The sequence below is a fragment of the Aulonocara stuartgranti genome (genome assembly GCF_965226115.1).
Source record: "Aulonocara stuartgranti genome assembly, chromosome: 19".
Lineage (NCBI taxonomy): Eukaryota > Metazoa > Chordata > Actinopteri > Cichliformes > Cichlidae > Aulonocara > Aulonocara stuartgranti.
Genome location: NC_138955.1, coordinates 33,939,159 through 33,951,984, shown reverse-complemented (window position 1 = coordinate 33,951,984; position 12,826 = coordinate 33,939,159). Strand labels below are relative to the sequence as shown.

Sequence of the window (12,826 nt, the reverse complement as noted above, 5' to 3'; positions counted from 1 at the left end):
TACATAAACCTGTAGTGGACATTTCAGTTAAGTAATTATATAATCTACACATTAAGGCCACTATTCAGCATCAACATGGACTGTCAACTTACAACATGAAGCATGTAGAGGTGAGCACTATTGCTGTTTTTCTAGCAATTTATATAGATCCAGCCAAGTGCTGCCTTTTGGTGGTTGCATTGTGCATAAGCAGCATGACCCTATAGAAAACAAGACGAAAGGAAAGCTTTGTACAATGTCATCACTCTGAGATGGACATCAAAAGTTTCCACGAGGACTCTGTGCCTCCCTGGACTACTTCAAGCACAAAAACAAGAAGGGCTGGAGATGTGTCAAACCTCAACATATTAACCAAAGGAAGAGCAGGGAAAGAAGAACTAAGTAAAATCACAGGGGGACCCTGAGAGCTTCAAAAGACCAATCCCTGGCGCTCTGATCAAGATTCCTGTGGATGCAACTCATCAGGGAATGGCAACGAGGAAGAGGAGAGGGGAGGCCTGTGGGAGTAGCATAGTGAGAACAACCACACATCTGCCAACTGAGTCAGCACTGCAGGATTGATCAGAATGACACAGAATGGCCCTGTCACAAGCCTATTTAGATATGCTTGAAAACAGACTTTGGGGGGACATGTGATACCACTGACTACTCCCCAGCTTTTTCCAACTTGGATGTTGTATGTGGAGTTTGTTGCTTTTTTCTCCTCTATCTCTCTCCACGTTTATATACATTATTTTAATCGTGTGTGTTTTGGTCTGCCTCTGTAATGTGAGTGTCAGCCCAGTGATGCTCCAATTCAAAGTGACATTGCTTTGGCAATGACTCCATCTAATGGTTAAATTTCTGAACTGCAGGCTCAGTAAGTAAGTAAGTAAGTAAGTAAGTAAACTTAATTTATTAAGCGCTTTTCACAGACAGACATTCACAAAGCGCTGTACACAAATATTAAAATAAACAATAAAATCAATAGACATTATATACAATGTAAAAGATCAAATGTAATTAGTGTAAAAAATATAAAATGTAGATCAACAAAAGGCTTGTTTGAACAGAAGAGTTTTTAACTGTTTTTTAAAAGAATCCACAGAGTCAAGCAAACGTAGTGGTAGTGGTAAACTGTTCCACAGCCTTGGTGCAACAGACTGAAAGGCTCTGTCCCCTTTTGTCTTCAGTCGTGTACGGGGAACAACTAAGAGACTCTGAGTCTGTGAGCGGAGATGACGAGCAGCAGTGTATTTTAAAAGAAGCTTGGATAAGTAATCTGGAGCCGTTTAGTGCTCTGTATGTTTAAACAAGAATTTTAAAGCGAATTCTAAACTCTATTGGGAGCCAATGTAAAGAATATAAGATGGGAGTGATGTGAACACGCTTGGTAGAGCGAGTTAGTAGTCTGGCTGCTGCGTTTTGTATTGTCTGGAGGCGAGAGAGAGATGATTTATCCAAGCTAGTAAACAGGGAATTACAGTAATCTAAGCGTGATGACACAAATGCATGAATGAGTTTCAGTCACAAAAACGCAATATTTTGACCATTACTGAGCTTACACTTGAGAATACTATTTGACCTTTGTGACCTTTTGTACTCCTATTGATATATGTTATATTGTACAAATAGTTCATTAAACACACATTTTCTCAATTTGTTGACAAAACAAACAAACTGGGAAATAATTATTGGCTTTATTTGTCACACCGTGACTGTGGCTGTGGTCTGTGGCAAATTTTCATCTTCACCACTGTACGTGGAGTCTAGCAGTTATCTTTGTGAAAAACAAAGGATCTTGCGGTGCTTGCGGGCAAAATTGGTGCTTGAGGGCACTTCTGAACTCCTTTCAGGCTCTTTTACTCGGTCTTGTCTCACTAGGGTGGGCTGTTATGCAGTGAAAGCAGGTGGGAAGATGTGAGGGACACTTCTTCAAAGAATTTGTTTTCAAAAAAATATTTATCACTTTACACAATATTTATCACTAAGCAAATGTCTACGTGACTTTTGACATGAAACTCTTGTATGATAAACAACTTACAGCTTCCTCTTACTGTAAGAACATGCAGATTTAGAAAAAGGGGAACCTCAGCTCTGAATTCTTAGAATAACTCTGTTGTATTTGTACACACACACACACACACACACACACACACACAGACACACAGAGAAGTATAAATAAAGCACGCACACAGTGATGAGACGCAGGTCTTGCGTCCATGACTGCCCTCGCGAGTTAAAGACAGCTGCAGTGTTTGTGTTTTCTAACTCAGGTGTCTCAGCTGAAGAACTGCGGGGTGATTTTAAGAAATCCCCTGTCAATTGGTTATGAGCAAAAATTGTTTCTATAAAATAAAAATTAAAAAAACAAAAAAAACCCCAGTTTCAACCGTAACGTGAAGTACACATTTTATTATTTTTTTCCTTTTAGTGAAAGGAAACAGCCGTCGCCGGTATGCTAGTGCGCACGCTCCACCCCCTCCTACGCCTCTTTCCCCCCTTCTTTTTGCTTTGTGAATAAACAGAAATGTGACTTTTGCTTCATAAACAGTTTGACAAACAAGTGGTGCCTGCAGGGTGTATATTCATGGTATAACCGGCATAAACACAGCCTCACTTCGTGTGTGATTGTGCAGGAAATACAACTGTGCGCTCAGCTTCGAAAAAGGACCGCATCTATCCATTTATCCTCATACCTCACCTCTATGTATGTGCTCTCTTTGAGCGCAGGTGCGGCTCTTTGCTGTGACACATCTCTAATGTAGTCTAGACGCTCCGGCGCCAGGGGTCATCGGGTGACACACACACACACACACAAACAACAAGTAACACAACATGGACCATGAACTCTGCGTGACTCAACTATACCAAGACAGTTCACCTATTACGAGCCTTTAAAGTAAGCTTATTGCTAAATAGTCTTGATATTTAATCAACAGGTAAGTTAACACCTGATTCTGTTCACATGGACGGAGTTTTTTCAGTGCTAAATAGTCTGCACATCCCGGCTCTTATTATTTATTTTGCTGCGTTATTTTGCAAAATTATCTAATCTAAAAATAAACTACATAAATGAGTGCGATGCAATATTTGCTCTTGGTGTTTTCAGTCCTTTATGTCCATCTTATGTGTCCTTTTTTTCTGTTATCAATCAACCAACCGATCATTCGATTAAAGGCCTGTCAACGGGCTTCGTAAAGGTTCTTTTAAGGTCACCAGAAAGCTACATAAAAGACTGCACCTGCACCTGCACCAAAGTTCTTTTTTTTTTCTCTCTATCTCCGAACATTGTTGCATTTTAAAACCTTCTTCAGTGAGCTATAAATATGAGGCGCTCCAAACACACTCTCAGTTTTACTTCTGCCAAAAAATGACCACAATGCCGAGACAACTGGAGGTCCAGAACTCGATCCTCACTGGTGGGGACAGCTTTAACATGTGGCACGACTACATGAATCTGAGCCAAGTGTTCGAGAAACTGTGCAGCAACCGTGAGGTTGATAACCGAGACACCGAGCGTCCAAAGAAGGGACAAGCGCCCCCTTGGAGTAAGGTCCACACTTCCACTCTGGGGAAGAAATCCTCCAAAAACTCATCACAGTCCAGTCCGACCAGCAGCGCGTCGGACACCAGCAGCAGCGCCTCATCCTCGGACTACTGCCGCTTATGCAAGCAGAACGGGGAGACTCCGAGGGTGTACCTATCTCACAAGCTCAAATCAGACGACGGGATAGTTTTCTGCCCCGTCCTCCGGAACTACACTTGCCCGATCTGCGAAGCCACCGGTGACAGCGCTCACACACGCAAGTACTGCCCGCAGATGAAGTGCGAGGCTGCTGGGAGGATGCAGACGGTAGGCAAGTTCTGGTAGCTGCTGAAAACTGAAGCTGCGAGAAACTGTACATATTTACCGAACTGTTTGGGGTATGTGTTCGTGTTGGCAGAGACCGTTTCAGTTCCAAAGACTGTTTCAAGTTTGACTGTCAAACACTCCGCTGCAGTCTGCAGCAAGGAGCTCTCATCCAGCACATCTGTGGAGCCCCGAGCTGGGGTGAGCGCTCTCAAAGCTCGGTAAAAATTAAACTCTTTAAAGTCCTCGAGTGTTTATTGTTGTTGTTATTGTTGTTGTTGTTGTTTAATATGATACAATTTCGGGGGTACTTCATAGGTCACAAGTGAAACACTAAAGTGGCTAACCTTTCTGTGGAATTAAATAGATTTCTAAAAATGTGCCCATAGTGTCAGTGCGCGAGTCTTTTAGTTAAAATGCAAATGCTATATTATCCCTCATGTCAGACAGATTATTCGACAAAAACGTCAGTATTTTGTCTTTTTTTTTTTTTTTTTTGGTATTATAGAAAATTTTTAACTCACATGCAACTCTTCCACTTGAAGTTACAGATGTACCTGAACTCACCAGAGAACATGCGTCATAAAAAAATAATTAAATTAAATTAAAAGTAACACTTCAAGGCAAAAGTGAAACGATTATGTGAAGTGAGAAATTGAATTAAGGTTCAATAGTTTTAGTTTCAAAATAGAGGGGCTGGGGAAATACAGTATACAAGGTCAAAACAGAGTTTGTACAAGTTTGTACAAAGACAGCTGCAGTGTTTGTGTTTTCTAACTCAGGTGTCTCAGCTGAAGAACTGCGGGGTGATTTTAAGAAATCCCCTGTCAATTGGTTATGAGCAAAAATTGTTTCTATAAAATAAAAATTAAAAAAACACAAAAAAACCCCCAGTTTCAACCGTAACGTGAAGTACACATTTTATTATTTTTTTCCTTTTAGTGAAAGGAAACAGCCGTCGCCGGTATGCTAGTGCGCACGCTCCACCCCCTCCTACGCCTCTTTCCCCCCCTTCTTTTTGCTTTGTAAATAAACAGAAATGTGACTTTTGCTTCATAAACAGTTTGACAAACAAGTGGTGCCTGCAGGGTGTATATTCATGGTATAACCGGCATAAACACAGCCTCACTTCGTGTGTGATTGTGCAGGAAATACAACTGTGCGCTCAGCTTCGAAAAAGGACCGCATCTATCCATTTATCCTCATCTCACCTCTATGTATGTGCTCTCTTTGAGCGCAGGTGCGGCTCTTTGCTGTGACACATCTCTAATGTAGTCTAGACGCTCCGGCGCCAGGGGTCATCGGGTGACACACACACACACACACAAACAACAAGTAACACAACATGGACCATGAACTCTGCGTGACTCAACTATACCAAGACAGTTCACCTATTACGAGCCTTTAAAGTAAGCTTATTGCTAAATAGTCTTGATATTTAATCAACAGGTAAGGTAACACCTGATTCTGTTCACATGGACGGAGTTTTTTCAGTGCTAAATAGTCTGCACATCCCGGCTCTTATTATTTATTTTGCTGCGTTATTTTGCAAAATTATCTAATCTAAAAATAAACTACATAAATGAGTGCGATGCAATATTTTGCTCTTGGTGTTTTCAGTCCTTTATGTCCATCTTATGTGTCATTTTTTTCTGTTATCAATCAACCAACCGATCATTCGATTAAAGGCCTGTCAACGGGCTTCGTAAAGGTTCTTTTAAGGTCACCAGAAAGCTACATAAAAGACTGCACCTGCACCTGCACCAAAGTTCTTTTTTTTTCTCTCTATCTCCGAACATTGTTGCATTTTAAAACCATCTTCAGTGAGCTATAAATAGGTCACAAGTGAAACACTAAAGTGGCTAACCTTTCTGTGGAATTAAATAGATTTCTAAAAATGTGCCCATAGTGTCAGTACAGGATTGTGAACATCGCAACGCAAAGTTTTTGATTTCTCTCAAAACATATATTTCTTTTCATGTTGAACAGATAATATCTTTAATTTGAGTCAAAGTGATTTGCACTTGAACACGCCCACCAGAAATAGACCGGGACCCATTTTTATTCTGCATGGCTGCTGGAAACATCATGTCACATCTTTGATTAATTTCATCTGAAAATAAACGTAAGTAAAGCCAAGTGTGTTACAAAAGCTTTTATAATTTGTATTGCCAAAATCGCAGAAAATAACCCCATTTAAGCTGGGTCGACAGCCACCCCTAATTTTTGCATGATTGTAGCTGCTAGCTATAAGCTAGCTAGCTATCCTGCGCAACGTTAGAACTGGTTACCAGAAACCGACCATCACAGTCGGGAATACAAGTTAGTATACTGGTAAAAAACGGCTTTTTGCCTAACTAGCTAGCGTTACCACGATGCATCGGTGGTGGATAAAGCTAGCTAGCATAAGTTCATAGTTCATAACATTCATAGTATAACTCCGTGCTCCGCTTCGTTTGAATTTTTCTGGTGAGCTCGCGGTTTCTAGACACAAGCTTGTGTTTGTGCGCGCACGTTTGTCTCTCTTCATATAAATATCTGTGTGTTATGTGTGTGTACACCGAGCGCAAAAGATAATTATTAATGTGCATGATTTAGAGACAGAAATAACAAGCCAGCATATAAGATCAATGACATAAGACTAATTCCTTCAATTGACTTTCAGGCGCAGCTCGGAAAAATGTGCATTTTCTGAAGAAATTTTAATTTTAACAGCAAAAAATTGACCCTATGCCAAACTTAGTCGCTAATGGCTGGTCTGTAGACTGTTTGGTATGTCATGTTACGTATTTCTTGGTTTTTCTATGTAATGTGTTTTATAGAGAAGTAACATTATTCTTTTTTTTCTGTATGCTTTCAGAACCACAGATCGCTCCATCCATTCCATGGCTGAAGCATACATTTTCATTTAATCTGAACAGGTATCATTTTGCATTTACACTGCACATCCTTTTTAAACATTTCATAATAATCTAGACCCTCCCTCATTATCCTCTCATTCACCTTGCTGATGTGTTGAGGACTTGATAAAAGAATACATGGTATGTCCATATCTGTTCTGTCTCTACATGAGATGCAGTCTCTTGATGTAAATTTGACAACTCTGCTATTAAATGCAGTGATTAATGTAGGACAGCAACGATTAATCAACTCATCAAGTTAATATCTTAGGGTTCTGTATTGTTTTCTTTTTTTTTCTTGGGCTTTGTGGAACATTTATGAAAATGTTCCACCATTGATTTAATTTAATGATTATGCAATTCACAATCTGATTAGTCAAATAATTGTTCTAATAGTCTGTGACCAAACAACTATCAAAATAGTAGTTTATTATGGTCAAAGATTTATCAGGTGTGCCAGACTTCAGTTCTTCACTTGTACATTTTGTTCCATATTTTACCTCAAGATATCCCAGAAAGATGAAGCTGAGGAAGAGCTGCAGAGTACCACCATGGCACTCTTCGTCTTCAGGGACAACTCAAGCCTCCTACATCAGCCTCGAGACATCGGGATAATCATTGATGGTGTGGAAGTCCTGAATGAGTTGCCTTCTGTGGCAGCTGGAGTGGCAATGGTCTTTGGACTCTGTTATGCTCTTAATATGGAATATCCACGAGGATTCAGGTTCACCTTTGAGGCTCTTCAAAAGATTATGATGGAGCTTGACTTTAACAAGATGACCTCTAAGATTCGCAAACTTAATTGTGAACTTAACACTGCACAGTAGTGTGTTTGCATGCATGTGTGCATGTGTATGTGCACATGCATGTGCATGTGTGCTTGGTTATTTTGCTTGGTTGGCCTGCAGTGGTATTCTACATTCAAAATTTATAAGAACACCCATTTGAAAGGGAGATTTAAGTTGATTTCATTGATACATGTGTAGATTTTTTTTTTTTACATTGTACAGGCACAGTGCACATATAAACATTTTTGAGTACTTGCAAATTGGTTTAAAAATAGTTTTTATAATGGTTTTATGCCAGTTTTAGACAGGTTGCAGGTTTTATACTGGTTTTCAAAAGATTGCAGGTTTTATACTGGTTTTCAAAAGATTGCAGGTTTTATAAAACAAACATTTCTCTAATCATTTCTGCCGTAGCACTAAATCTGTATATTACTAATCCTCTCTATTGATTATAGTTAAAATGGTTTGGAACAATAAATAATTTTGAAATAATTGGTTGGCCAACTGTCTTGTTTTTTATAGGAAATGCAGAGCATTTTTGAACTGAAATGAAATGTAAAAAATATAGTTTGAATATATGTAAATCAATTACCTGGCTTCAACACAAACATATTAGTTCATGTTAATTTGGTTCGATGTGAATACATTAGGTTGGTTAAATTTCAATATATTAGCTTGGTTCAATAATTAAAATATGGTTCTATGTAAAAAAATCAATTTGGATCAATGCAAAATTTAAAGTTTCAGTCAAGTCTAGTAATATTGTTTATATCAACATAAAAGTATCAGGTCATATCAAGTGACTCAATTTGGATTCTATAAAGCCAAATATTTTGGATGTGACAACTGGACATCATTTTTTTTAATTTGAATAGGGTTATTTTTTTTTTACAGTGTAGTTTATTTCTCACAGTTTTTTAAAAATTCTCTTGCTTTATGGTTCTTAGCGCTGTTACCAGTCTTTGCATTTATCATCATTTTTTCTCTTTTTTCTTTCATGTTACACAAACATGATTACATATTGCATATGAATCAAGGTTGTGCAGAGGTGGTTGCATTTCCCAGACAATCATGCAAAATATATACATTTCTTTTTTTAAAAATGACATGGTGCGACAGGACTGTAGCACAGTAATACAGCAACATCAGAGGCAAATTCCATTCAAGTTTTGCAAGCCTAGCTTTGAACTTTATTTAAATAAACGGCAGTGACTCATTATGACAAGGATCATTCTTAATCTCACTCAAACCATGCTGAACGGCTCTAACCCAATTAGGAACATAGGGTTGTTGTTGTTGTTGTTGTTTTTTTTTTTTTAAAAAGAAAAGAAAAACATAACTGAACACAACAGTATGTCAGTGCAGTGACTAATCAGGCAGTACAGTTTCAGGAACCGTTTTAACTGAGGCAGGATGGCATTTTGGTTTTTAAATGGGCATTTAAAACCTGAAATAATCCTAAAGGCTTAGACAAAAAGGTGACATTTGTTTTCGAAATTGAGGTGATGGGCATCTTAGTCGCTGTCACTCCTCATTTCATTTCATTTCATTTCATTTTTATTTATTTCACACTTGGTACTACAATCAAACAAAACAACCACATCTTCTGTCAACAAAACACAACAACCTCTCTGGAGCAGCCTCTTTCCACTGGAGGGCACGGGAACCTCATGCTTCACTGAGACCTTTGACTTGCTTTTGCTGTCCTTGTCAAGCAGCTCCAAACCGTCATTGATCTTCTTCAACATCTCGTAACGCTCACGCCCACGAACAGGGAGGAGAAAAACCTCCTTGTCGTCCCCCTCAGCACTGGAGGTACATTTGGACTTCTTTGTGGATGTGGTGTCAGGAGGTGGTGCGCTCTTTCGTTTTTTCGCCTCTTTGGTGCCGCTCTCCTTCTTCTGTTTATTGTCCTCCTGTAGCTGTAACAAAGAGGGACGAAATAACAAAAAAGAGAAACATATTTGTCAAGTAATTTTACCCCCCCCCCCCCCCCCAAAAGTGGCATTTAACATGATGATATTCTACTGCCTTCTGGGGGAGGGAAGGAACAGCGGTTTTTCTTTTGAGTTTATATTCAAGTTTTCTCCTTCTTGCCCCCTCTGGTGTACAATTTCTTCCTTTTTCCTGTTTAAAAAGAGTTCACATATTTTGTCATTTGACTGTAAGCAGTGCAAGGAGGAGATGCTCGCTTTTTGCATGACAGTCTGCCACTTCAGTCTTCCCTTTCTTTATAAGGCTGGAAAATACTTCAGACCCCTCCTCAGGCAGTAAGGGGCCTGAGGTGGGGTCTGAACTGTGGGTACCGGTATGAGGAGAGAAGGGGGACAGGACTGGATAGTGGCTTAAAGTTAGGATTTGGTTTGATTAGGTGAGCCGGTTTTTGGTTGTGTCTGCTTATGATTTGAAACAGGTCTGAAATGAGAGAAAGAGGAGTTTGTTCCTGGGGAATTATAAGACAGTGGTGTCCCGTTTTCCTTCTCATTAATCATATGAGAAGAATGAAGGCGTTTTAAAGATTTTTGAGTTGAGGTTTGTCCTTCTCTTTGGTTTTTCTGTGTGTTTTTTTTTTCAAATCCACAGCAAGTGTCACTGTCTCTCTCTGAGTGCGCAAAACTTTTTTTCTTATGCACACCATTAAAAAAAAAAAAGTTGGGCGCACCCAAATCAGCGTTCAAAGATTGATGGCTCCCTGTCAGAGCACTGGCTATGAATTTCAGATCGATCAGGCCTTAACTTGACAAAAAAGTTATCAATCGTTCTTTTCATCTTTTCTCATTGCCCACGGTCAGTTATATCCACTTCTGTCGGTCCTAGGATATTCACAAGGCCTGTGTATCATCACTGATTTCTATAATCCACTTGATTCCGCTTCACAAGGTCCAGATTCGATTTGGTGCAATTTTTACTCAGAAAGTGAGAGATCTTATAATTCTGATCATTTATCAGTACTGACACTAAACTTTATCAGAGATGTGACCATCACAGCACATGCCGTTGTGTCAAAGTAACTGAGAATAAAATAAAATAAAAAACATAAAGGAGATTTTCCTGGCATGGATTTTATAGCAGATAACCTTAAAAATATTCTGCAATTATACCCAATTTGAAAAAGTTTACATTTCTTCAGTATTGAACAGCAGAAATTATTCTTTCTTGTCCGAGGTCATTTAAGTACAAAGAAAAGAAAAGACAGCGGCCGCCAGCGCTGTAAACAACGGTAGACTGATGGGTAATAAGCAAATGAGTAATGCGGAAAACAGATGTTTGAGATGGGAAACTTTTCTTGAAGTACAGAGCGAGAGCTGTGCATGAACTGTGGTTTTTATCGTGTTGGAAGCAAAACAGCAAAAGTAATAGGGAATTAACGACGATATTTATCAAATGTGAAGCATAGTTTGGTTCTTCTTTTGCTGCTGGCCTAGTGAATTTTGGTTGAAGAGAGACAAAACCTGCAGCCCAGAATCTTGCGCAAAAAAGACGTAAAGACGATTCAGACACGACGAATCAGAATTAGTGAGCTTTTGGCTTTCAGCCCCGACGGCGGCTAAGCTAATTCTGATGCGCCGGTCCGCTCTGTGTTTACCGTTTCCTGCTCTCATTCGCTGGTTGTTGTTGAAATAGTTTTGTGAGCTTTAGCCTGAGACTCTGGCGTTTCTGGTAAAATACATTTATATTCATTCAATTCAGGATTTAATGAATCGGTATCGCTTCATTCAAGCTACTCACCTTTCTCTATCCACCTGCACTTTCAGCTGGACCAAGGACATTTCCAGAGGTCCCGCCCCTGACTATCTCTGATTGGTTTAGACCACGAAGGGCAATGACGTGTGTCTGTTGTTGATCACATGGATGTCGGTGGCAAATTTTACAAACACTTCTCATAATGACTAACTACTCCTGACATTTTTGAGATGTTAGCTCTTTATACAACGAAGTTATAGTGCGATACAAATAATATCAGGCTGATCCTGCCACAATTTGTTCCCCCTGTGTAAATCACGGACAAACAGTATCCCACATTGCTGATTTTTCATTCACAAACACTTCTTATTATGACGCATTACTCCTGAAACTTTAGAGGATTTAGCTCTTTTTAGAGTAAAGTTACAGGAGAATAAAAATAGTTATCAGCCAAAATGTTAATGTTTTATTAAAATAATCCCATCTGATACCCCGTGAGATGAGATAACTCTTTAATGTCATTGCACAGTCATACATAGTACAGTAGTACAATGAAACTGGAAAACTGTCCTACGTCGGCTTTTCCATATATATATATAATTTTCTGTTGTATGGTAATGTAACGATACTAATTTTTCACAAAATGAAAACATCAGTACTTCCTGCGTGCTCCCAGCACAGGGGAAACAAATTCTGTCGGGGATACCTACTTTGGCACAACAGATCCAAGTATAAAAACAATAACAAATACAATTTCTAGGTTCCATAACAGTTTTTATCATTACTTTATTGTGGATTAGGTGAAGAATTGTTAAATGTGGACAATTTAAATAATAGACTAATGCAATAGCAAATTGTGCCTTTTTCTCAGATGGACAGCAGATGGAGTTAGAGGAGATGAGGTAGGAAGAGAGGCAAAGATTGAGTCATGGGCAGAGCCTAGTTTATTTCTCATAGTTTTTTAAAAATTCTCTTGCTTTATGGTTCTTTGCGCTGTTACCAGTCTTTGCATTTATCATTGTTTTAAGTGTCTTGATTTTAACTGGATCTAAAAGGCTTGGATCTCCACATCGTTGGTGGGAGAAGGTTATCAGGGTGGCTTCAAAATTTGCGACCACACGTTTGCTTTGCATTTTCCCCACCAAGTTGAAGTCACTGATTTTGCTGTTCCAGACTTTTGGAATCTCAGCTGAAACCCACATTCGCCAGGGTAATCTGTCGTAACCGGAACAGTGGAGGCTGCAGGTGTAATGCCGTCTTTTTGCAAAATGTCATTTGGCAGCTCAAAGAGATTTTCACCAAAGTTTTCAGCTAATTGCTGCTCATTGATGATCTGAAACATCTCCATGGTGTCATCTGGCCTCCAGGTTTCATCATGACCCGTTGTATTGCTGTTCACGGTTGAGGTAGTGTCCAAACTGACGGACAGAGATTCAGTCACAGGTAGCTGTTCCCACAGCTCTTTAAATGAATTCTGGCTGAAGGGTAGATTCTGATTAAAAACCAAAATGCCATCCTGCCTCAGTTAAAAAGGTTCCTAAAACTGTACTGCCTGATCAGTCACTGTACACTGTTAGGGTTAGGTTGTGGAAGATAATCCCTTCTCCGAGAGGAAAAGGAGC

General features: G+C 39.3%; 1 protein-coding gene across 1 annotated transcript; it reads left to right on the top strand.

Moving 5' to 3' along the window:
- Window positions 1-2,687: 2,687 nt before the first annotated feature.
- LOC309695390 (nanos homolog 3-like) lies at window positions 2,688-5,155 on the top strand (the record flags this gene model as incomplete). The annotated part of the gene is made up of 2 exons (XM_082516002.1): window positions 2,688-2,712; window positions 3,183-5,155. 2 exons carry the CDS (start codon window positions 2,688-2,690, stop codon window positions 3,851-3,853), a joined length of 696 nt encoding a protein of 231 aa, XP_082372128.1. The 3' UTR covers window positions 3,854-5,155.
- Between the last annotated feature and the right edge of the window lie 7,671 nt (window positions 5,156-12,826).